General features: G+C 45.8%; 2 protein-coding genes across 2 annotated transcripts; both read left to right on the forward strand.

The window, feature by feature from the left end:
• The first annotated feature begins 11671 nt into the window (after positions 1-11671).
• Positions 11672-19952, forward strand: LOC124125693 (platelet-activating factor acetylhydrolase IB subunit alpha2-like). The gene is made up of 5 exons (XM_046489040.2): positions 11672-11824; positions 14445-14534; positions 14706-14822; positions 15863-15985; positions 18185-19952. The coding sequence occupies exons 1-5, from the start codon at positions 11759-11761 to the stop codon at positions 18503-18505; spliced, it is 717 nt and encodes a 238-aa protein (XP_046344996.2). The 5' UTR covers positions 11672-11758; the 3' UTR covers positions 18506-19952.
• Position 19953: 1 nt separating this feature from the next.
• On the forward strand, positions 19954-24855 carry LOC125383572 (S-antigen protein-like). The gene is made up of 2 exons (XM_048402078.1): positions 19954-20838; positions 20880-24855. The coding sequence occupies exon 2, from the start codon at positions 21854-21856 to the stop codon at positions 22373-22375; it is 522 nt and encodes a 173-aa protein (XP_048258035.1). The 5' UTR covers positions 19954-20838; positions 20880-21853; the 3' UTR covers positions 22376-24855.
• The last annotated feature ends 637 nt before the right edge of the window (positions 24856-25492 follow it).

The following is a 25492-nucleotide window of genomic DNA, read 5'->3' on the forward strand; positions in this document are numbered from 1 at the left end:
AGTGATAATCATTATACATTATGTCTTTCACACAATAATAATAGTGTTTCGTAAACCTGTGACGTCATCATACCGTAGATGTAATAATTGTATTATTAATTGATCTGGGGACATGGAACAGTCTACTCAGTAAACCTGGTGTCTTGTTCAAAGTGTGAAGGGTACACCGGTGCCGAGGTGGCAAACGTCTGAGACCTGCATCACCTCGGGTTTTCCTCTTACAGAAGGCTTATGCGCCTGGTATAACTGGAGAAATATTTTCCATTAGCATGAGGATGAACAAGTTCATTAAGAACGGGGCGGTGGGGTAGCCTAGTGGGTGAGACGGCGAGTGAGAGTAGGAGTGAGTGAGTGAGACGGTGAGTGAGAGTAGACGTGACTGGGTGAGACGGTGAGGTGAGGTGAGGTGAAATTGGGTTTAACGTCGCGTCCAAGATTATTGCACTTATATAGCGACGTGCATGCACGTGTATGTGTGTGTGTGGCTGCTTGTACTAGTCCGGACTGATGCCGATTTATAGTGCTAGCTCACTGAGATACCATGCCGCAGTTTAACATGAATACCCCACTCAGACACAGTATACTGACTCCGAGCCGACCAGTCCTTGTTTTAGCCCCTTAATGCCGAGCGCCAGACAGGGTAACAACAAGTACAATCTTTTAACGTCTTTTTGTATGACGCGGCCCGGGATCGAACCCTGGACCTTCCGCTCTCCGGGCGGACGCTCTACCACTAGACCACTGAGGCGGTCGGGTGAGACGGTGAGTGAGAGTAGGAGTGAGTGGGTGAGACGGTGAGTGAGAGTAGGAGTGAGTGGGTGAGACGGCGAGTGAGAGTAGGAGTGAGTGGGTGAGACGGTGAGTGAGAGTAGGAGTGAGTGGGTGAGATGGTGAGTGAGAGTAGGAGTGAGTGGGTGAGACGGCGAGTGAGAGTAGGAGTGAGTGGGTGAGACGGTGAGTGAGAGTAGGAGTGAGTGGGTGAGACGGCGAGTGAGAGTAGGAGTGAGTGGGTGAGACGGCGAGTGAGAGTAGGAGTGAGTGGGTGAGACGGTGAGTGAGAGTAGACGTGACTGGGTGAGACGGTGAGTGAGAGTAGGAGTGAGTGGGTGAGACGGCGAGTGAGAGTAGGAGTGAGTGAGTGAAACGGTGAGTGAGAGTAGACGTGACTGGGTGAGACGGTGAGTGAGAGTAGGAGTGAGTGGGTGAGACGGTGAGTGAGAGTAGGAGTGAGTGGGTGAGACGGTGAGTGAGAGTAGGAGTGAGTGGGTGAGACGGTGAGTGAGAGTAGGAGTGAGTGGGTGAGACGGCGAGTGAGAGTAGGAGTGAGTGGATGCGACGGTGAGTGGGAGTAGGAGTGAGTGGGTGAGACGGTGAGTGAGAGTAGACGTGACTGGGTGAGACGGTGAGTGAGAGTAGGAGTGAGTGGGTGAGACGGCGAGTGAGAGTAGGAGTGAGTGAGTGAGACGGTGAGTGAGAGTAGACGTGACTGGGTGAGACGGTGAGTGAGAGTAGGAGTGAGTGGGTGAGACGGTGAGTGAGAGTAGGAGTGAGTGGGTGAGACGGCGAGTGAGAGTAGGAGTGAGTGGGTGAGACGGTGAGTGAGAGTAGAAGTGAGTGGGTGAGATGGTGAGTGAGAGTAGGAGTGAGTGGTTGAGACGGCGAGTGAGAGTAGGAGTGAGTGGGTGAGACGGTGAGTGAGAGTAGGAGTGAGTGGGTGAGACGGCGAGTGAGAGTAGGAGTGAGTGAGACGGTGAGTGAGAGTAGGAGTGAGTGAGTGAGTGAGACGGCGAGTGAGAGTAGGAGTGAGTGGGTGAGACGGCGAGTGAGAGTAGGAGTGAGTGGGTGAGTGAGACGGCGAGTGATTGTAGGAGTGAGTGAGTGAGTGAGACGGTGAGTGAGAGTAGGAGTGGGTGAGTGAGACGGTGAGTGAGAGTAGGAGTGAGTGGGTGAGTGAGACGGTGAGTGAGAGTAGGAGTGAGTGGGTGAGTGAGACGGTGAGTGAGAGTAGGAGTGACTGGGTGAGTGAGACGGTGAGTGAGAGTATTAGTGAGTGAGTGAGTGAGACGGCGAGTGATTGTAGGAGTGAGTGGGTGAGTGAGACGGCGAGTGAGAGTAGGAGTGAGTGAGTGAGATGGCGAGTGAGAGTAGGAGTGAGTGGGTGAGTGAGACGGTGAGTGAGAGTCGGAGTGAGTGAGTGAGTGAGACGGCGAGTGAGAGTAGGAGTGAGTGGGTGAGACGGCGAGTGAGAGTAGGAGTGAGTGGGTGAGTGAGACGGCGAGTGATTGTAGGAGTGAGTGAGTGAGTGAGACGGTGAGTGAGAGTAGGAGTGGGTGAGTGAGACGGCGAGTGAGAGTAGGAGTGAGTGAGTGAGACGGCGAGTGAGAGTAGGAGTGAGTGGGTGAGTGAGACGGTGAGTGAGAGTAGGAGTGAGTGGGTGAGTGAGACGGCGAGTGAGAGTAGGAGTGAGTGAGTGAGACGGCGAGTGAGAGTAGGAGTGAGTGAGTGAGACGGTGAGTGGGAGTAGGAGTGAGACGGTGAGTGAGACGGTGAGTAAGAGTAGGAGTGAGTGAGTGAGTGAGTCGGTGAGTAGGAGTAGGAGTGAGACGGTGAGTGAGACGGTGAGTAAGAGTAGGAGTGAGTGAGTGAGACGGTGAGTGGGAGTAGGAGTGAGACGGTGAGTGAGACGGTGAGTAAGAGTAGGAGTTAGTGAGTGAGACGGTGAGTGGGAGTAGGAGTGAGACGGTGAGTGAGAGTAGGAGTGAGTGAGTGAGTGAGTCGGTGAGTGGGAGTAGGAGTGAGACGGTGAGTGAGACGGTGAGTAAGAGTAGGAGTGAGTGAGTGAGACGGTGAGTGGGAGTAGGAGTGAGACGGTGAGTGAGACGGTGAGTAAGAGTAGGAGTTAGTGAGTGAGACGGTGAGTGGGAGTAGGAGTGAGACGGTGAGTAAGAGTAGGAGTGAGTGAGTGAGTGAGTCGGTGAGTGGGAGTAGGAGTGAGACGGTGAGTGAGACGGTGAGTAAGAGTAGGAGTGAGTGAGTGAGACGGTGAGTGGGAGTAGGAGTGAGACGGTGAGTGAGACGGTGAGTAAGAGTAGGAGTTAGTGAGTGAGACGGTGAGTGGGAGTAGGAGTGAGACGGTGAGTGAGAGTAGGAGTGAGTGAGTGAGTGAGTCGGTGAGTGGGAGTAGGAGTGAGACGGTGAGTGAGACGGTGAGTAAGAGTAGGAGTGAGTGAGTGAGACGGTGAGTGGGAGTAGGAGTGAGACGGTGACTGAGACGGTGAGTAAGAGTAGGAGTTAGTGAGTGAGACGGTGAGTGGGAGTAGGAGTGAGACGGTGAGTAAGAGTAGGAGTGAGTGAGTGAGTGAGTCGGTGAGTGGGAGTAGGAGTGAGACGGTGAGTGAGACGGTGAGTAAGAGTAGGAGTGAGTGAGTGAGACGGTGAGTGGGAGTAGGAGTGAGACGGTGAGTGAGACGGTGAGTAAGAGTAGGAGTGAGTGAGTGAGTGAGTCGGTGAGTGAGAGTAGGAGTGAGTGAGTGAGACGGCGAGTGAGAGTAGGAGTGGGTGAGTGAGACGGTGAGTCGGAGTAGGAGTGAGACGGTGAGTGAGACGGTGAGTAAGAGTAGGAGTGAGTGAGTGAGTGAGTGAGTCGGTGAGTGAGAGTAGGAGTGAGTGGGTGAGTGAGACGGCGAGTAAGAGTAGGAGTGGGTGAGTGACGGCGAGTGAGAGTAGGAGTGAGTGAGTGAGACGGCGAGTGAGAGTAGGAGTGAGTGAGTGAGACGGCGAGTGAGAGTAGGAGTGAGTGAGTGAGACGGCGAGTGAGAGTAGGAGTGAGACTGTGAGTGAGACGGCGAGTAAGAGTAGGAGTGAGTGAGTGAGTTAGTCGGTGAGTGAGAGTAGGAGTGAGTGGGTGAGTGAGACGGCGAGTAAGAGTAGGAGTTGGTGAGTGACGGCGAGTGAGAGTAGGAGTGAGTGAGTAAGACGGCGAGTGAGAGTAGGAGTGAGTGAGTGAGACGGCGAGTGAGAGTAGGAGTGAGTGAGTGAGACGGCGAGTGAGAGTAGGAGTGAGTGAGTGAGACGGCGATTTAGAGTAGGAGTGAGTGGGTGAGTGAGACGGCGAGTAAGAGTAGGAGTGAGTGAGTGAGACGGCGAGTGAGAGAAGGAGTGAGTGAGTGAGACGGCGAGTGAGAGTAGGAGTGAATGGGTGAGTGAGACGGTGAGTGAGAGTAGGAGTGAGTGGTGAGTGAGACGGCGAGTGAGAGTAGGAGTGAGTGAGTGAGACGGCGAGTGAGAGTAGGAGTGGGTGAGTGAGACGGTGAGTGGGAGTAGGAGTGAGACGGTGAGTGAGACGGTGAGTAAGAGTAGGAGTGAGTGAGTGAGTGAGTCGGTGAGTGAGAGTAGGAGTGAGTGGGTGAGTGAGACGGCGAGTAAGAGTAGGAGTGAGTGAGTGAGACGGCGAGTGAGAGTAGGATTGAGTGAGTGAGACGGCGAGTGAGAGTAGGAGTGAGTGGGTGAGTGAGACGGCGAGTAAGAGTAGGAGTGAGTGAGTGAGTGAGTCGGTGAGTGAGAGTAGGAGTGAGTGGGTGAGTGAGACGGCGAGTAAGAGTAGGAGTGAGTGAATGAGACGGCGATTGAGAGTAGGAGTGAGTGAGTGAGACGGCGAGTGAGAGTAGGAGTGAGTGGATGAGTGAGACGGCGAGTAAGAGTAGGAGTGAGTGAGTGAGACGGCGAGTGAGAGTAGGAGTGAGTGGGAGTAGGAGTGGGTGAGTGAGACGGTGAGTGGGAGTAGGAGTGGGTGAGTGAGACGGCGAATGGGAGTAGGAGTTGGTGAGTGAGACGGCGAGTAAGAGTAGGAGTGAGTGAGTGAGTTAGACGTTGAGTGGGAGTAGGAGTGGGTGAGTGAGACGGTGAGTGGGAGTAGGAGTGGGTGTGTGAGACTTCGAGTGAGAGTAGAGTGAGTGAGTGAGACTGTGAGTGGGAGTAGGAGTGAGTGGGTGAGTGAGACGGTGAGTGGGAGTAGGAGTGAGTGAGTGAGACGGTGAGCGGGAGTAGGAGTGAGTGAGTGAGACGGTGAGTGAGAGTAGGAGTGGGTGAGTGAGTGAGACGGCGAGTGGGAGTAGGAGTGAGTGAGTGAGACGGTGAGTGGGAGTAGGATAGGATGAGTGAGTGAGACGGTGAGTGGGAGTAGGAGTGAGTGGGCGAGACGGTGAGTGAGAGTAGGAGTGAGTGAGTGAGACGGTGAGTGAGAGTAGGAGTGGGTGAGTGAGACGGCGATTGGGAGTAGGAGTGGGTGAGTGAGACGGCGAGTGGGAGTAGGAGTGGGTGAGTGAGTGAGACGGTGAGTGGGAGTAGGAGTGAGTGGGTGAGACAGCGAGTGGGAGTAGGAGTGGGTGAGTGAGACGGCGAGTGGGAGTAGGAGTGGGTGAGTGAGACGGCGAGTGGGAGTAGGAGTGAGTGAGTGAGACGGCGAGTGGGAGTAGGAGTGGGTGAGTGAGTGAGACGGTGAGTGGGAGTAGGAGTGAGTGGGTGAGACGGCGAGTGGGAGTAGGAGTGGGTGAGTGAGACGGCGAGTAAGAGTAGGAGTGAGTGAGTGAGTTAGACGGTGAGTGGGAGTAGGAGTGAGTGAGTGAGACGGTGAGTGGGAGTAGGAGTGGGTGTGTGAGACTGCGAGTGAGAGTAGGAGTGAGTGAGTGAGACTGTGAGTGGGAGTAGGAGTGAGTGAGTGAGACGGTGAGTGGGAGTAGGAGTGGGTGTGTGAGACTGCGAGTAAGAGTAGGAGTGAGTGAGTGAGTTAGACGGTGAGTGGGAGTAGGAGTGAGTGAGTGATACGGTGAGTGGGAGTAGGAGTGAGTGGGTGAGTGAGACGGTGAGTGGGAGTAGGAGTGAGTGAGTGATACGGTGAGTGGGAGTAGGAGTGAGTGAGTGAGACGGTGAGTGGGAGTAGGAGTTCGTGAGTGAGACGGTGAGTGGGAGTAGGAGTGGGTGAGTGAGACGATGAGTGGGAGTAGGAGTGAGTGGGTGAGACGGCGAGTGGGAGTAGGAGTGGGTGAGTGAGACGGCAAGTAAGAGTAGGAGTGAGTGAGTGAGTTAGACGGTGAGTGGGAGTAGGAGTGAGTGAGTGAGACGGTGAGTGGGAGTAGGAGTGGGTGTGTGAGACTGCGAGTGAGAGTAGGAGTGAGTGAGTGAGACTGTGAGTGGGAGTAGGAGTGAGTGAGTGAGACGGTGAGTGGGAGTAGGAGTAGGTGAGTGAGACGGTGAGTGGGAGTAGGAGTGAGTGAGTGAGACGGTGAGTGGGAGTAGGAGTGGGTGAGTGAGACGGTGAGTGGGAGTAGGAGTGGGTGAGTGAGACGGCGAGTGGGAGTAGGAGTGGGTGAGTGAGACGGCGAGTAAGAGTAGGAGTGAGTGAGTGAGTGAGACGGTGAGTGGGAGTAGGAGTGGGTGTGTGAGACGGCGAGTGGGAGTAGGAGTGGGTGAGTGAGACGGCGAGTGAAAGTAGGAGTGAGTGGGAGTAGGAGTGGGTGAGTGAGACGGCGAGTGGGAGTAGGAGTGGGTGAGTGAGACGGCGAGTACGAGTAGGAGTGAGTGAGTGAGTTAGACGGTGAGTGGGAGTAGGAGTGAGTGAGTGAGACGGCGAGTAAGAGTAGGAGTGAGTGAGTGAGTTAGACGGTGAGTGGGAGTAGGAGTGAGTGAGTGAGACGGTGAGTGGGAGTAGGAGTGGGTGTGTGAGACTGCGAGTGAGAGTAGGAGTGAGTGAGTGAGACTGTGAGTGGGAGTAGGAGTGAGTGAGTGAGACGGTGAGTGAGAGTAGGAGTGAGTGGGTGAGTGAGACGGTGAGTGGGAGTAGGAGTGAGTGAGTGAGACGGTGAGTGGGAGTAGGAGTGAGTGAGTGAGACGGCGAGTGGGAGTAGGAGTGAGTGAGTGAGTGAGACGGTGAGTGGGAGTAGGAGTGAGTGAGTGAGACGGTGAGTGGGAGTAGGAGTGGGTGAGTGAGTGAGACGGCGAGTGGGAGTAGGAGTGAGTGAGTGAGACGGTGAGTGAGAGTAGGAGTGGGTGAGTGAGACGGTGAGTGGGAGTAGGAGTGAGTGGGTGAGTGAGACGGTGAGTGGGAGTAGGAGTGAGTGAGTGAGACGGTGAGTGGGAGTAGGAGTGGGTGAGTGAGTGAGACGGCGAGTGGGAGTAGGAGTGAGTGAGTGAGACTGTGAGTGGGAGTAGGAGTGGGTGAGTGAGTGAGACGGCGAGTGGGAGTAGGAGTGAGTGAGTGAGTGAGACGGTGAGTGGGAGTAGGAGTGGGTGAGTGAGTGAGACGGTGAGTGGGAGTAGGAGTGGGTGAGTGAGTGAGACGGCGAGTGGGAGTAGGAGTGAGTGAGTGAGTGAGACGGCGAGTGGGAGTAGGAGTGAGTGAGTGAGACGGTGAGTGGGAGTAGGAGTGGGTGAGTGAGTGAGACGGCGAGTGGGAGTAGGAGTGAGTGAGTGAGACTGTGAGTGGGAGTAGGAGTGGGTGAGTGAGACGGTGAGTGGGAGTAGGAGTGAGTGAGTGATACGGTGAGTGGGAGTAGGAGTGAGTGGGTGAGTGAGACGGTGAGTGGGAGTAGGAGTGAGTGAGTGAGACGGTGAGTGGGAGTAGGAGTGAGTGAGTGAGACGGTGAGTGGGAGTAGGAGTGGGTGAGTGAGTGAGACGGCGAGTGAGAGTAGGAGTGAGTGAGTGAGACGGTGAGTGGGAGAAGGAGAGGGTGAGTTAGACGGTGAGTGGGAGTAGGAGTGAGTTAGTGAGTTAGACGGCGGGTGAGAGTAGGGGTTAGTGAGTGAGACGGTGAGTGAGAGTAGGGAGTGAGTGGGTGAGTGAGACTGCGAGTGAGAGTAGGAGTGAGTGAGTGAGACAGCGAGTGAGAGTGGTAGTGTGTGGGTAAGTGAAACTGCTCAGATGAGTGACGTAAAAATAATAATTTGTGCTTCACACACATCCACTGAGAGCACACATACTGTAATTTAAAAAAATGAAAAAATCATTCAGATTGATAATCAAACTCAGCATGTCTTGTGGCAGGATAGCCTCGCGGTGAAAGCGTCGCCTCGTGAGGTAGACCACAGTCTCCCACCCTCCCGCTATAATATAGCATGAATATAAGGTGTGTAAAACCCATACCTCACAGACAGGTACCAATAGCTTGACACACAGACAAAGGCCAGGACCCCTGACAACCACCCTGGTGCCCCATATTCTATACAGGGCAAACAGCGTCTGGGATAACGTGTGATATAAACAACATATGTCCTTCAGCAATAGACGATCACAGCTTATATATGTCAACTGTCATCGATCCAATACACTGTACACTATCTGCTGTGAACGTCAGTACTGTATACAAACGCCTCTTAATGCGCTTCACTGATCACTAATCGCTATATAAGGAGCCTGTATGTATTGAACGCTGGGTCTTGTGTACTTGTGTGTGTACGCGAGGCTAGAGGGCAGAGATCACCATACACTGACAAGTGTATCAATTAAACGCACAGCTGGATGACAAAGGTAAAATTATTAATGATATTCTTTTATCACACATATTTTGTTGGAGGTTAACGCGGGTGAAATATACCGGAGTATGAAGAGGTTTAGTGTATTGTTTTAAGCCGCTCTGTGCGTTGGAGATTAACGTTTTGGAAATAGCTTATATTCACAGTGAAAGTGTCATGTGTAGTTTACCTTTATATATGGCTGCTTCAACTCGTATTGACGGTGTTACAGTGGGGTGTCCAGAGTGAGTGAGTGAGTTCGGTTTTACGCCGCTTTTAGCAATATTCCAGCAATATCACAGCGGGGGATACCAGAAATGGGCTTCACACATTGTACCCATGTCGGGAATCGAACCCGGCTCTTCGGCGTGACGAGCGAACGCTTTAACCACTAGGCTACCCGACCGCCCCTTAACGCTTTGGAACCTCGGTCGGGTGAAATATACACGAGAATATAGGTAGAGGTTTTGCGTATTGTTTTACGCCGCTCTGTGCAATATTCCAGTTGTATGACGACGGCCTGTAGATAATCGAATCTGGACCCGGCTAACCGGTGATCGATAGTGTGAGCAACAATCCACGCCGCGGGCTGCAATGACGCGCAATTAGCCGAGACACGGGGGCTCACTGCCCGATCCATTTCGTCGCTTAACTACGACCAGCAATCCCCATGGGACATACCTCGACAAGACAAGCTCCATTTCAAGAATGATCGGTGGTTTGAGGAAACTGATTATCGATTATCGAACGATTATGACACACTGGGACACTGGGACAGACGCGTGGTCAGGCTCGCTGACTTGGTTGATGCATGTCATCCACCCCAATTGCGAGGATCGATGCTCATGTCAATCACTGGATTGTCTTGTCCAGACTCGATTATTTACAGACCGCCGTCGTATAGCTTGAATATTGCTGAGTGCGGTGTTAAACAACAAACCAACTAACCAACCAACCTCATGTCTATACTTTTCTTTTTTCCCTGCCAGCTGAACATTTTGAGGAAATACATACAAATATTTGAATTTGGAATCTTATAATAAATATATTTTTTTCGTTCCACTGCTGAGTGCGGCGTAAAACAACAAACCAACCAAACCTCTCGATAAATGATGTGTGCGAAAATACGACAAACCAATCAGAATGCGTATATGACTCTTTCGATCAAAATCCCCCAGGAATAATTTGTAATTTGACATATGTCTTGCATTTAAAAATATTCCCAAAATACAGTTGAATGTGTTCAATCATACAGAATGATACTGTAAGTCCCGATGTGTTTTCAATAGCAGCTGGAATATATATGATACATGGGGGAAATATACGTGAATCACGCAACAAGTTGACAAATAGTTTAGCTATGCCTGTCTGCGCTTAGACGGAACCCAGTCGAACAAATGGCCACGAGCTTGGAGTGGATCGATGTTCATGATGTCATTCACTGGATTGTCTGGTCCAGACTCGATTATTTACAGACCGCCGTCATATATGCCCGAGTGCAAGGTAAAACAACACATAGTAAACAGAAACATTCTTACATTAAAGTTCTGGGCTGATTTTACATCAAGTGCACATATGTAGATGGATGATGGATATATTTTAGAAATAAACGACGTCACTGAAGGGAGAATAAACCATGAGGGGCGCAGCACCAACGATAAACAACAAACACTGGTCGTTTTTTCGTGTATGAGATATCAAACCCGTGAAGATCCGGGGTAGAATAGGTCTTCAGCAACCCATGCTCGCCGTAAAAGGCGACTATGCTTGTCGATAAAGGCGACTAATAGGGATCGGGTGGTCAGGCTACCTGACTTGGTTGATACATGTCATCGATCCCAATTGCGCGGATCGATGCTCATGATATTCATCACTGGATTGTCTGGTTCAGACTCTATTATTTACAGATATACCGCCGTCATATAGATGAAAAATTACTGAGTACGGTGTTCAAAAACAAACAAACAAACAATTATATGAGATATCAACGTTATATGTACAGCCTCTTGAAGGATGTTGGTAAAATGTACAAGTTTTAATCAGAATCCGACCTCTGAAGTGTCGGACAAGTCCATTTTACGAATCAGTGGGTAAAAAAAGTTTGATTTTTCTAACATACTCTCAAAATCCCTATGTCGATTATCTGTACCTTTTCTCCCGATACCGATTGTCATATCTTATGGATGCATTGCGTTTATCTACGTTGTCCTGGTACATCTAAGGGGAACAACTCACGAGACACTTCCCTATTAAAAATAATGTCGTCCAAATTACGACGTCATCAATTAGCGAGGGCATGTTCGAATCTCCAGAAATTACGTCATGATAGAATAATTTTTTATCGTGAAATAAACCACGCATCGTTCTTCACTGTTCTTTGCGATTTACCGCGTATCTATCTTATGTTATCTATTGAAAGACAGTTTAACGAAAACACCTTTTACTAAATATTTCAGAGATGGAATGTTTCCTACAGGTTATTTGAAACTCGGACCCTGTATTTTTCTGATAAGCCATACAACATTGGGACGTGGGTTGTGCGATTCGTAGCTCTCTGTACTAGTCACCAAATATCATTGAATTATAGCTAAAATGGGTAGAATTATCTTTAAACCGCCCGCATGTTATAAGAAATGAGCGGGCCACTGTATCTTGATAATGCCCTTATATTGCTTGACTACGGGCCATTATCACGCCCGTTGTTAGGTGACGTCATAGGATAGGGATACGTGTCGTCACGTTCAATAGTGACGTCATCTGGTTTGTTCTATGACGTTTCCATATTTGTAAAAGTTGGTCAGTGACATTGGTGTCGATTGCAGTAAATGTTTCAAAACCGATATTGTTGTTACTTTTTATTTGATGAAAACTTCAATCCATTTTAGCTGTAATAACAGTAACGCTGTTTTTCAGGGCATTTTCATTTGCAGAAGCCCTCGGTCTTTCAACTGCCCTCCTTCGTCGGGCAGTTAATGGAAGACCTCGGGCTTCTGCAAATAATAATGCCCTGAAAAATAGCGTTACCCTTACAATACTCGTGTTCCACCTTGTCTGAAGTCCCTCTTACAACAAGGAAGGAAATCTTTCGACTGAAAAAGGTCTTCAATACACGTGTATCAGTTTTAGCGGTCTTCATTGTCATCGAGTATGAGAGTTGTCTAACCTTTCTTCCGGTTAAATGTTGATGAAGTTTCGAGGCACATAATCATCATCAAAGCTGCGACATTTTCCCGATTATCTGGTCTGTTAAAGAATGAACCCCGCGGCGGAAGCACAAGTTGTGGAGGATGTGCAGGGAGACGGACGCTGGATGAGTTTGGTACGTGATGCACGTGAGAATCGCGAGCTAAACGTGACAGGAAATGGCTGTCGCAGTGCAGACCGCGACACGAGTAAGCTGACAGGTGCCCGTCCGACGGGACTTTATATCGGAGGATGAATTAATTATTACTGCATATGTTTTTGGTGCCAATACGTATTGCACATCAAGAAATATTGTCTTTTAACTCTATAACAAATGGTCCCGTTTATTTAAGAGCACAATTAAATGTATATAAACTTGACAGACACAAGAGTAGAAGGTTCAGCTCACCCATGTCAGGTGTACATCTGCTGAACTAGAAGCACATCTCCCTAGCAGGAGAGCGTCATGGGATCTGAAATCTGCCATAGTCGAAAGAAGAAGCTATTTCTTTCACATATCATATGGTGTACCTCAAAACTGTCAACAGAATATATATAAGGCCATAAAATTACATTTTGACATATCCCAAAGTGTGTGGCCCTGTTTTGTTTGTTGTTCTTTAAGGCCCCACTCAGGAATATCGCAGCTGTATGACGGTGGTCTGTAAATAAACGAGACTGGACTAGACAATCCAGTGATTGACATCATGAGCATCAATCCTCGCAATTGGGATCAATGACATGCATCAACCAAGTCAGCGACAACGTCGTGTGTTAGCTGGGAAGTCAGCGAGCCTGACGACGCGTGTGTCCTAGTGCAGGTCCTAGGAAGAATTCGTCTTCAGCAACGCATGCTTGTCATGAGAGGCGACTAATGGGATCGGATGGACTGTCTTGCTGACTTGATTGATGCATGTCATTATCTCTCAATTGACAAGATCAATGCTTATGATGTCAATCACGGGATTAAATGTCTGGCCCAGACCTGATTATTTACAGACCGCTGTCATGTAGCAGGGATATTGTTGAGTGCGGTCCTGAGTGTGTGAAGCACATTTCAGGTAAAGAATGATCCTCCCGAGTACAACGTGGAAGTTTTCTGAAAATCAGTCAATGAGTTCGTTCATGTGTAATGTGTCATTGACCTGAATCTGTGCATCTGTTGTTTCCAGTTATAGCCAGCTAATAGGTCTGTTTCTGCCATGGCATGAATCTGGGGACATTTTGGCCCAAACTGACTTGAAGAATACATGAATTTAAGATATTTCAGTGAAGTTTATGAAGCGCCCCGCTCTAATAAGCGCCCACGGCGATATTTGCTAAACAATTGGCTAGTGAACAATCCCAATTAGCACCCCTTTCGATTGATTATAGTATCACAATTGATCAATGTAATACGTGTGTTATCGCACCCTTAATTCATTAAATTCTGGATAAACCACGAAATTTACGATCTTTCAACTCTGTTGTTTTTCACCAAAATAATATTCTAATAAGAGCCCCCTATTTCTAATTTTGAGAGCGCCCTGGGCGATTGTTTTGTCGAATATGGTAGTGGTGGGCTGTGTGTTTCCTGACATTGCAGACTATTGTGATACCTAGGTCTTCGTTGTGGTGTCCATTGTATGCTGTTATGTTTTCTTCCACGTGCGACACTTCAGACAAATATATCTGCATACATCGACTTTGCGGCTTTTACCGTGTACCGGTAATACCGTATTCGACGTAATAAGTGCCCAGGGCGCTCTCCAAATTAGAAATAGGGGACTCTTATTAAAATATTATTTTGGTGAGAAAAAAAACAGAGTTGAAAGATAAATTTCGTGGTTTATGCTGACAGCCTGAAATGTTTATGTACGGCAGATATATTTTTCCAGAATTTAAATGCCCATATTAATGGTGCATAACACAGGAGTGCGTATTATACGCGAATGAATAAGTCTTGTTTACATAGATCAATTGGAAGGGGGGCTAATTGGGATTGTTGACGTGCCAGTATATGAGCAAATATCGCCGTGGGCGCTTATAAGAGCGGGGCGCTTATTACGTCGAATACGATACCAGTTTTAGTGTTACATAATCAGTGAGAGAATTCAATAATGACATGATTATAAAGCATGTTTAAGGTGATCATTACAAGGAACCCTGAACTCCCCGAGTATCATTCACATGTATATTTACTATGTGCTCTCAAGGGATCCTGCTTCGTTTCAGTCTTAATATTCTTAACACTTGATTGTAATACAAAATGCAACCCATGAAGATCCAGTGTGGAATAGGTCTTCAGCAACCAATGCTTGTCGTAAAAGGCTACTATGCTTGTGGGAAGAGGCTACTAACAGGATCGGGTGTTTAGGCTCGCTGACTTGGTTGATGCATGTCATTGTATCCCAATTGCGTAGATCGATGCCTCTGATGTCAATCACTGGATTGACTCGTTTATTTACAGACCGCTTTCATACAGCTAGAATATTGCTAAATGGGGCGTTAAAGAACGAACAAACAAACTAACTAATACAAAATGCCAACGCTAGATAATAATGTCTCTATTTTCTCCAGAAACACACTATTTAGAGTGATAAAGATATAAACGGATGAGGGAAAAGGGTGAGGATGTCCTGCTCTACCCGGCACCCGCCACCACACAATTTGAATAAAACAGTGAAAATGTTGGTGTATTGCAGCCTTAAAGGTTTTATAACATGAATGATGAGGACTAAAAACCGTTTAAGGCCATTTTCTGTTTGTGTGTTCAGCACAAGCGCTTCCTGCTGGAGGCCAAGGAGAGAGAGCCGGAGGTCGTGTTCATCGGAGACTCGCTGATCGCACAGCTGCAGCATATGCCCGTAAGTAGACCTGTATGTTTACCTGTAGCCATATGGCTATTTATGTATTTCTGGTCATTGTCGACTTTAGGAGTAATTATTCATGAGTACACTCTCAAAATTAGAAATAGGGGGCTCTAAATTCTGTTGTGAGTGATGTTTCCGTCTGATTAGTCTGATGTTGACTTTCAGATCTGGCAGCAGATGTTTGAACCTCTCCACTGCCTCAACTTTGGAATCGGCGCCGACCAAACCCAGCACGTGTTGTGGCGCGTACAGAATGGGGAACTGGACAACATGGAACCAAAGGTTGGTTTGCCGCAATCTGTCTGTCTGTCTGTCAGTTGTGTTGTACCATGTTTCAGGTGTGTTGTACCATGTTTCAGGTGTGTTGGTCCATGTTTCAGGTGATGTTGTACCATGTTTCAGGGGTGTTGTACCATGTTTCAGTTGTGTTGTACCATGTTTCAGGTGTGTTGGTCCATGTTTCAGGTGTGTTGTACCATGTTTCAGGTGATGTTGTACCGTGTTTCAGGTGTGTTGTACCATGTTTCAGGTGTGTTGGTCCATGTTTCAGGTGTGTTGTACCATGTTTCAGGTGATGTTGTACCATGTTTCAGTTGTGTTGTACCATGTTTCAGTTGTGTTGTACCATGTTTCAGGTGTGTTGTACCATGTTTCAGGTGTGTTGTACCGTGTTTCAGGTGCGTTGAAGTGTGTTTCAGGTGTGTTGTACCATGTTTCAGGTGTGTTGTACCATGTTTCAGGTGTGTTGTACCATGTTTCAGGTGCGTTGAAGTGTGTTTCAGGTGTGTTGTACCATGTTTCAGGTGTGTTGTACCATGTTTCAGGTCTGTTGGTCCATGTTTCAGGTGTGTTGTACCATGTTTCAGGTGTGTTGTACCGTGTTTCAGGTGTGTTGTACCATGTTTCAGGTGTGTTGTACCGTGTTTCAGGTGTGTTGTACCGTGTTTCAGGTGTGTTGTACCATGTTTCAAGTATGTTGGTTCATGTTTCAGGTGTGTTGTACCATGTTTCAGGTGATGTTGTACCATGTTTCAGGTGTGTTGTACCGTGTCTCAGGCGTGTTGTACCATGTTTCAGGTGTGTTGTACCGTGTTTCAGGTGTGTTGTACCATGTTTCAGGTGTGTTGTACCGTGTTTCAGGTGTGTTGTACAATGTTTCAGGGGTGTTGTACCATGTTTCAGGTGTGTTGTACCAGTGTGTTGTACCATGTTTCAGGTGATGTTGTACCATGTTTCAGGTGTGTTGTACCATGTTTCAGGTGTGTTGTACCGTGTTTCAGGTGTGTTGTACCATGTTTCAGGTGTGTTGTACCATGTTTCAGGTGGTGGTGATGCTGGTGGGCACCAACAACCACGACCACACAGGGGAGCAGGTTGTCGGGGGCATCGTGGAGATTGTCTCAGCCATACACACCAAGCAGCCCCAGGCTCAGGTCGTCGTCATGGTGAGTCAGTCACAACAATCCACACATTACAAATAGTAGATAATGTCCACATTTACCAAGCACCAAATCCAAACCCTAGCATGCTGAAATTGCTGCATCATTACTCTGGTGAATGGATCAGTGTGCAGTTGATTTACAAATCTCATCTCCCTGCAGGGTAAACATCTGAAGTCACATTACCATGGTTACCATCTCATTCTACCAGATATCAATTAAAAATAATATTTGTATACTCTATAAATCATTGAAGAAATTGGGTGTTCTTTAACTTCTTTTGAATAGTATATCTGGTTTTATTCTCAGTGTGTTAAGCAGGGCTCAAGATAAACTTTCAGAGCTCAAGATAAGCTGCATATCTGCGTAAAATCAGAAATGCAGAAATATGCAGTAAAATAAAATCCAAGCGTATCAAATACGCAACGAACATTACAGATACGCTACAAAAATAAAACTTGTGCATATCATCAAAATATTGTGAAGTAACCCTGCGTATTCGATTAGCAAATCAGCAACTTATTTTGAAATTATAGACGGGCATTCCGCCAACCTTGCCAAACTCCACGATGACAGTTACATCATGATCATTTGCCATCACACTTTCTTGTGGAAGTATCATGGTATTTTTGAGTCCTATAAAGCTCTCGAACCCACACGACACCAGTTTGCAGGGACCAGATGAATAGTGATTTAAATATTTTACTTTAAATACCCACATGTGTAAAAACTAGTCGGTAACAGAAATTTGAATACCCAGATAGAATTAATGATACCCAATGATTTTAAAATGCATGGGTAAAATACCCACAACACCAAAAGCTTATCTGGAGCTTTGACTTTGCTTAAAATACATATGATAAATCATTTTTGAGTTGTTTGCTTACATTTTTAGACAACACTGTATGTAATTACTAGGACTGAAACAAATACACTATTAGGTGAATACGATGAGTATACTGAATATAGGGTAACAAATACGAATATTTATTCACGAATACAATAACAAGTCTGCAGTTGATGTATTTTTTATGATATTCAGTGAAGCATTAGCAAAATATATTATTTGACATGGTTTGTTAATTATTAATTTATTATACATTTATATACTGCACTCATCCAGGTACTAGTATCTGCTCAAATGTGACAATGACCAGTGACTAAAATACTGTCAAATTAAATATTAAAGATTGTTGTCTTTAAAGAAATCTATGCATATAATATGTTCTTATGGATATTTTAATGGTCAGGGTATGTAAATGCACATGACTGCATATTCATAAATATTCGATTCTAGTGATCGCGAATTACGAATTGAATTCATGAATGGATATGGTTCAATTCACCGAATACGTGAGTGAATCATAACAGCCCTAGTAGCTTTTGTAGCCTAGTAGCTTGTAGCTTTTGCAACTTGGATACCTGAAAGATCTTTATTATGGATTAGAAGTCAAAATTATGACTTATCGTTATCACTACCACTTCCCTTAAACTTTAAAGACTTGTTGCGAATTATGATGACTTATGATGAATTATGATGAATTATGACAGATCCGTCAATAAAGAAAGGGAGGTAACTCTAAACTTACTTCATGCCTTCCTCATGCCCATACTTTTCTTTTTCCCTCCCTACTGAACATTTTGAGGAAAACATACAAATATTTGAATTTAGAATCTTATACTTTATATTTTTCATACCACTGACCTGAAATTTGGGGTCCAATCTCATTAAAATCAGATCTCAGTTCTCGCTACCGCTAAACAAAGATCTGAGGACATCCCATTACGGGTCACGTCAGACCGACCTAGCACGAACTTTGACCGAACAATGGAATGACCAATCAGAAGGCAGGTTTCTCGTGCTTTAAGGCACTAATTTCAAATTTGCGACTTCGCTTCGTAACATATTTTGACAAATTCTCGATTACAAATTTGAAACCTAAACAAAAGAACATTCTGGAATGGCTTATAGATGGTCTACATTGAATGGATTCAGTCGTTAAACCCGTAACTATCACATTCCGACTGTCACTTTCATAATCTGGTAAGCGATGCTCTGATTGGTCGGATGAAAGGTCGTTCTGACATGACCCCTAATGGGATGTCCTCAGATCTTTGTTTAGCGGTAGCGAAAACTGAGGTCTGATTTAATGTGATTGTTTGGGGTCAAATCCGATTGATTGATATAAATTGATCTTTCTCCAGGGCATTCCTCCTCGCGGAGAAAACCGGAACCACCTCCGCGAGAAGATCCTGCAGATCAACACGAGCCTGGCAGAGCAGCTGAAGGGGAAAGGGAACGTCACCTTCCTCAACATCGACGCGAGCTGGTTCGTGAACGCCGACGGCACGATAACACATCATGACATGCACGACTATCTCCACATGACGCGACGGGGGTATCAGAAGATCTGTGAGCCACTCCTGGAGGAGATTCAGAACCTCCTGCAGACTTTTGTGAAGGTGGAGAGCACGTCCGTGGAGACGGTGTCCATGGCGGGAGAGTTGGCCGGAGACAAGGCCTAGTCATGGCTGCCAGAGTCTCGCTTCTGGAGTCACGCTTCCTTGAGAATATTCTTGGATTCTTGGTTCCATCGAGATCTGGTTCCTGAAGATTTGGTTCTTGGAGTCTTGGTTCCTGGAGATATGGCTCTTGAAGATATGGTTCTTGGATTTTTGGTTCCTGGAGATCTGGTTCCTGAAGATGTGGTTCTTGGAGTCTTGGTTCCTGAAGATATGTTTCTTGGAGCCTTGGAAGCAGGAAGCATGGTTCCTGGAAACCCATTTCATGTTGTTTATCATGATAAGTTCTGGTTCTTGGGGTCAAGTTTCCCAGAATCATGGTTCCAGGAATCACAGTTCCCAGAATCACTGTGTCAGGCGACAATTTTTCTTGGAATCAGGGTTCGCAAATCAAAGTTCCTAGAATCATGGCTCCTGGAATCACCGTCTCAGGTCGACGTGGTTCCCGGGCACATCCACTGGTGCACATCCACTGGTGCACTGTTAATGCTCTCTGTGTGTTCAAATGCATATGTTTTCAGTGCGAGGGTGTTCGATTATATGTGGTAGAGAAGCTTTGAATGTGTCCAGCTCTATATCCGTTCAAAGTTATTCTCCGAAGGGGAAATACGGGGAATTGGTGTACTAAATGAAACCCTGGACTCTAGGGGTGAAACGATACAGCAAGGCCACGATACGATACGTATCATGATACATCAGTCACAATACGATACATGTCATGATACATAAGTCACAGTACGATACATGTCATGATACATAAGTCACGATACGATACATGTCATGATACATGTCACAATACGATACATGTCATGATACATAAGTCACGATACGATACATGTCATGATACATAAGTCACAATACGAGACATGTCATGATACATAAGTCACGATACGATACATGTCATGATACATAAGTCACGATATTTATGTCAAATAGGAGAAATAGGAGACTAAAAATATTTCAAAGCAGGTTCAAAAGGAAAAGCTAGCTGAAGACATGTTTAGAAGCTGCAATTTTAGTGAACTTGACACACCAATTACAATAAATTTGCGATATTTGACTGACAAAGATGCTGGGGTAAGGGATATATTTTGCAAGTGTATCGTCTTGTATCGATACAAAAAAAACGTATCATGCACAGGTGTATCGTTTTGCCCCTGCTGACTCAGTGTTTGAAGTTAAGTTTGAAAGTCAAGGGGTCCTATCTTTAACCGAGTGTTGGAGGTTAAGCTGAGAGTCAAGGGGTCCTATCTTTAACCGAGTGTTGGAGGTTATAATGTGGCAGGTCCAAGATTCTGGTACGGAAGCAGCACTCCTTTACGATCCCCGGACCCGCTTGAATGTCGAGCACTGCTGACAATACATACAGTGCTACATTGTTCTACATGTTTTACAGTTCTCTGTCATTATACCATGTGTATCACAATACTGTGTTCTCTGTACGATACCTTGTCCATGATGATATGTTGTTTATGGTATGCTACTTTTGGTATGCTACTTCTGGTATGCTACTTCTGGTATGCTGTTTGGATTTCATGAGCCACTAGATGGCGCAGTTCACGACTTTTCTTGATTAATGATTTGCTTGGTAAACTTGTCTTAGCATCCTGTACTGGAGGTTGTTTCAACTTTGCGAAGGTTAAGCAGATACCTCATCAGGTTGAAACAGTTCATCTGGCCCTCTGGAACAAAGGAAGAAAACAACTATATTTCTTTCCGAAAATTTCATTTTCAGGTCAAGTGATTGATTGATTGATTGATTGATTGATTGATTGATTGATTCATTGTACACAAGAAAGTGGAAATTCTTTACAAATTGATGGGTATCATTATTTTAACGAATGTTCAGTTATGTGTGCGTTATTTGGCTGAAACTACAGCATCAAAGGAACAAATACAGGGTGTATGGGTTTACAATACAGTCTGAAATTTAAGATGAATTAATATATGAAAATAGACACTACACAAATATGCTGGATGGAAAGTTGCTAGATGAACTACATGTAATACATGAGAATGTTTAACTTAGTGCTTCGATATCCATGCTGCATTTGAACTGGCCTGTATGTTCGCACTGCACATGCATTTTGTGCGATTTTGTGGTTCGTAGCCAGTACGTTCGTAATGCATATACGTACCATGAATGTAGGAGGGAAACTCTTGTCGAGCAGAGAGAAGGGAGGGACAAGTGTCAGTTACAGTTGAAACAATAGAGTGATGTCATAGCTGTGGTTTAATCATTTCAGACCTGTTGACGCGCATCGACCCAATCACTTTGCAGAGTTGAAGGTGAAGGTCGTATGTGACGCAATCACTTTGCAGAGTTGAAGGTGAAGGTCGTATGTGACGCAATCACTTTGCAGAGTTGAAGGTGAAGGTCGTATGTTGTTCTGCCGGCTGTAGTCCTGGTGGTTGTATAGTGACTGTTTTGGTCAGTGCTATGAATAATACTTTCTGTGAGGAAAGTGAACGTTATGTGGTACTGGTCGTGAAATATTGCATGTGCTTTGACCAGCTGTCTCGCTGAAGCATTTGGTAAATGTAAGCATGCAACATGTGTAACGGTGTTGTAATTGTAATCTCAATATTACATCTGTGAGCTCATGTAATGTTGATGTCCGTACAAGACTGTTCACTGACAGTTTCCACCCTTGTCGATCCAAGTTGGAATTCCTGGGCTCGATCGTAGCACCACCAGTGGATGTTATGAGTTATGTCCCTTCTAAGCCTCTCCTATTGACCAATCAGATTCCACCTCTCGTATTACTTGCATTTGCTTCAAACAAGATGGCAGCACCCAGGCAAGATCACGTGAGCACCTTGATAAAAAACATGAAAAGATTTGGAAAATATCTGCAATTGACCGAAATCTGTATTACAGTTTACGAACGTTAAGTTTCGATTTCGTCGTGCAATTTTGATTGGACTATGCATAGACTCATTTGTCCAGCCACAATGTAACTCCATAATACAAGCCTAGTTCGGCAAGGGTGGAAACTGGACTTTGATAGTCAGTTAATTCCCCTGCATCAGGAAGATGGTACCTAAGCTAAGCCATGCAATCCTTTAGAAGTTTTCGTAAAGACAGATCTGATTTATTTCGTATTTGAAAGATATTGAGAGGCAGGAAAGTGCATTTTCTTTTATCAAGGTTGATTTTTGGATTAATTTACATTTGAAAATTTAAAACCTTAATTGAATATATTTCAATCAGGATTATTAATTTGTGTAATTTTGGAAAACTGATGGGAGCAAGAACTCAAGAATATTTATAAGTGTGGCCTGAACTAGAGATGCCTATTTCTGCATGGTTTTACTTACAAACCTAGGGGTCCAGGCGACGCCCTCTGGATGAAGTCCAAGGGTCCAGGCGACGCCCTCTGGATGAAGTCCAAGGGTCCAGGCGACGCCCTCTGGATGAAGTCCAAGGGTCCAGGCGACCCCCTCTGGATGAAGTCCAAGGGTCCAGGCGACGCCCTCTGGATGAAGTCCAAGGGTCCACGCGACCCCCTCTGGATGAAGTCCAAGGGTCCAGGCGACGCCCTCTGGATGAAGTCCAAGGGTCCAGGCGACCCCCTCTGGATGAAGTCCAAGGGTCCAGGCGACGCCCTCTGGATGAAGTCCAAGGGTCCAGGCGACCCCCTCTGGATGAAGTCCAAGGGTCCACGCGACCCCCTCTGGATGAAGTCCAAGGGTCCAGGCGACCCCCTCTGGATGAAGTCCAAGGGTCCAGGCGACCCCCTCTGGATGAAGTCCAAGGGTCCAGGCGACCCCTTCTGGATGAAGTCCAAGGGTCAAGGTGACCCGCTCTGGATGAAGTCCAAGGGTCAAGGTGACCCCCTCTGGATGAAGTCCAAGGGTCCTGTAAAGTAAAGAAATGGTACAGTGTACTACTGGTAGAATATCGAACACTTTTGAGAATATTGAGAATTAGATTTGATAATTACTTTAATTACAAGACATTTATATTTGGTGTCAAGAATTTGGCACACTGTACATTAGAGTGTGTCCCTCCGGATGCAATATATTTTTTTCTGCATGTATTTTAGACATGAGTGTGTTCTGGCCGCACATTTCGGCGTAACCCTGTAACTGTATTCCTGTAAATATAATGTTTAGTTCCGATACTTGTGTAGTATTTACCTAAGTGTTGCGCATTGTGTAGCTATTGTGCTTCTATTCGCTGTCAATAACCTTGACTTGGGGGAGCAAGGGGGGCACAGTTGTCTAAGGCACCGCAATACGCTCTGTGCAGAGTTGCCTACCTTTGGCACGCCAGGAGCCTGAGTGACTGCATGACTTTGTGAGAACCCTACAGTAGCTGCCCACCCGCTAGCCAAATCAAAGTGACATTATTTTGGCCTTGAAACATTTTCTGACTGTTCAAAAGTTAACACAAAATTAAGTCATTAAGTAGGGCTCGTAAAATACGATGAAGCTTGGAACATTTTTTGTTGACAAGTCCTCCTGGCCAGTGAACTAATTCACACTCTGCCGTAAAGTCATGGCACGTCGCACAAGGAATATTTCCAAAGTAATCTGAACACTGATTGGTCTGAACTGTTGCTAGTTTCAGTCTCGCCTGCACCTCGCCTGAACCACGCCATGGCTTTATTTGTCAGTTCACTCTCGTCTGAACCACGCCATGGCTTGATTTGTCAGTTCACTCTCGTCTGAACCACGCCATGGCTTGATTTGTCAGTTCACTCTCGTCTGAACCACGCCATGGCTTGATTTGTCAGTTCACTCTCGTCTGAACCAAGAAGAAATTACAGGCCTATAAGGTGAAGGTCGGGAACTGACCTTCCTTCCAAGGTCAAGGTTGTATGTAACATCTCTGATTGGTTGGTTTAGCTAACAGTTGTGACACTGCATGTCGGCGCAATGTATTCACGGGTGATAAGGGTACGTTGTGTATACGTACCGTGAAGTATTCACGTTGTATTCACGGGTGATAAGGGTACGTTGTGTATACGTACCATGAAGTATTCACGTTGTATTCACAGGTCATGGAGAAGTGTAGGGTATACAGACCCGTGAAGTATTCACAATTGACCTACTGTTGTTAGTATTAATTTCAACTTTACTTTTTTGTTTTTATGTAAATACATATGTTTGCTTTTGACTGCCATTTATAACTACTTGTTGTTGATACATATACTACTCAAAAGAAGTTAAGGAACACCTTGTTTATTAGTCTGACTGTCAGGCCTTGACATTAACTGGGCGGTCAGGTAGCCTAGTGGTTAAAGCGTTTGCTCGTCACGCCAAAGACCTGGGTTCGATTCCTGACATGGGTACATTTCTGGTGTCCCCCGCCGTGATATTGCTGGAATATTGCTTAAAGCAGCGTAAAACAATACTCACTCACTCACTGACAGATTTACTATAGCTATTTGATCCAAATCTAGGTTTCTTTAACTTCTCTGCGGAGTGTATATGAAATGTATCTGCCAGTGCTGTCAGTGTGGACACAGTCGTGTGTCTCTCGTACAATAATAGATGGAAAGAAGAGAACACTGTCACGGGAATTATGTTTTTAGCATGGACTTTTATAATGTTAGAACATGGATTTCAATCCAAATTCAAAATTCAAATGAAGCATTTATATAGCGCTACTTATCCAGACATACTGCCTGCTCAAGAGCGCTTAGTCTTTTGAAGAGGATGGTCTTGAGTTTGGATCTAAAGGTGTTGAATTATATAGACCAGCTCGGAACTGATGTTTGGCCCCAAATCTGCATCAAGTGACATTCAAATTTCCCAATTGGAACTTAAACATTTCCCAATTGGAACTTAAACATTTCCCAATTGGAACTTAAACATTTCCCAATAGGAACTTAAACATTTCCAAATTCATGTTAAGAAATGAAGTAAAGTTAAGAAAAAAAATCAGATTTTTTTCCAAGTATTTTCTTGATTTATACCATTTCTATAGAATACAGCCGCCACCATAGCAACACAGCTATATGTTCTTGTTTTTTAGACCATCAGCATTTCTTTGTAACCATAGTAATGTTATTGTTGTTAATTCCTTAAGAGGCTCTGATGAGGCTATTCTGAGATTGAGGCTTGGTGCGGCATGGAGGATTGATGTGGATGCGAACAATGGCTGTTCTACTGAGAGCCAATTGCAGAAATCTCAGTATTTCGTAGTAAAGCCCTGATTCACCTCGGGAAGTTAACACAGAGGTATTCGGTGTAATGGTTAGTTTTGTCAGGCTAGCTGTTGCTCATAGTAAGTCTAGCAACAAGTTGAGATTTTATAATGACCGTGTTATCTCTTCCGATATGGTCCATGGCACTGTGGAATATATCTCTTCCGATACGGTCCATGGCACTGTGGAATATATCTCTTCCGATACGGTCCATGGCACTGTGGAATATATCTCTTCCGATACGGTCCATGGCACTGTGGAATATATACTACTGATACGGTCCATGGCACTATGGAATATATACTACTGATAATATGATAGGATGGTGAAACATTAGCGATGGGAAACAATATCTTTTCTGTGTTTGTTTTTGTAACTCAACATGTCTCAGTTCCATTCGTGACGAATAGCGACTTGTGTCCCTCTCATGGCCATTTTTGCGCCTGGGTTCCGTCTTAGCGCAAACGGGCACACCTACAACAATTCACATATATTTCCCATGTATTATATATATTTCCGATACAATTTAAAGCACATTGGGGCATGCAGAATTATACAGTGTTATTGAACACATTTAATTGTGTCTTGGGTATATTTTTAGGTGCAAGATGTATGTAAAACCAAAAATTATTTCTGAGGGATTCTTTGACGAAGAACTTGAAATCATACACGCATTCTGACTGGTTTGTTGTATTTTCTCACATAACATTCATCGATAGGGGGACGAGTCTTCATGCAGGTGACGGAAAGGGGTGAATGGTGACGAAGGGTTTTAGTTTCATGTAGGATACTATTCGCAGGACGACATCTCCCAGCAATCCAAGGGGACTAT

Source organism: Haliotis rufescens, unplaced genomic scaffold (assembly GCF_023055435.1).
Source record: "Haliotis rufescens isolate VD_foot unplaced genomic scaffold, xgHalRufe1.0.p SCAF_24, whole genome shotgun sequence".
NCBI lineage: Eukaryota > Metazoa > Mollusca > Gastropoda > Lepetellida > Haliotidae > Haliotis > Haliotis rufescens.

Bases quoted from the DNA above. Each gene is read 5' to 3' on its own strand.
- LOC124125693 (XM_046489040.2), top strand. From the start codon at position 11,759: ATGAACCCCGCGGCGGAAGCACAAGTTGTGGAGGATGTGCAGGGAGAC. The intron at 11,825-14,444 runs GTACGTGATGCA...TTGTGTGTTCAG, and splicing joins ACGGACGCTGGATGAGTTTG to CACAAGCGCTTCCTGCTGGA. The intron at 14,823-15,862 runs GTTGGTTTGCCG...ACCATGTTTCAG, and splicing joins TGGACAACATGGAACCAAAG to GTGGTGGTGATGCTGGTGGG.
- LOC125383572 (XM_048402078.1), top strand. From the start codon at position 21,854: ATGAAGTCCAAGGGTCCAGGCGACGCCCTCTGGATGAAGTCCAAGGGT.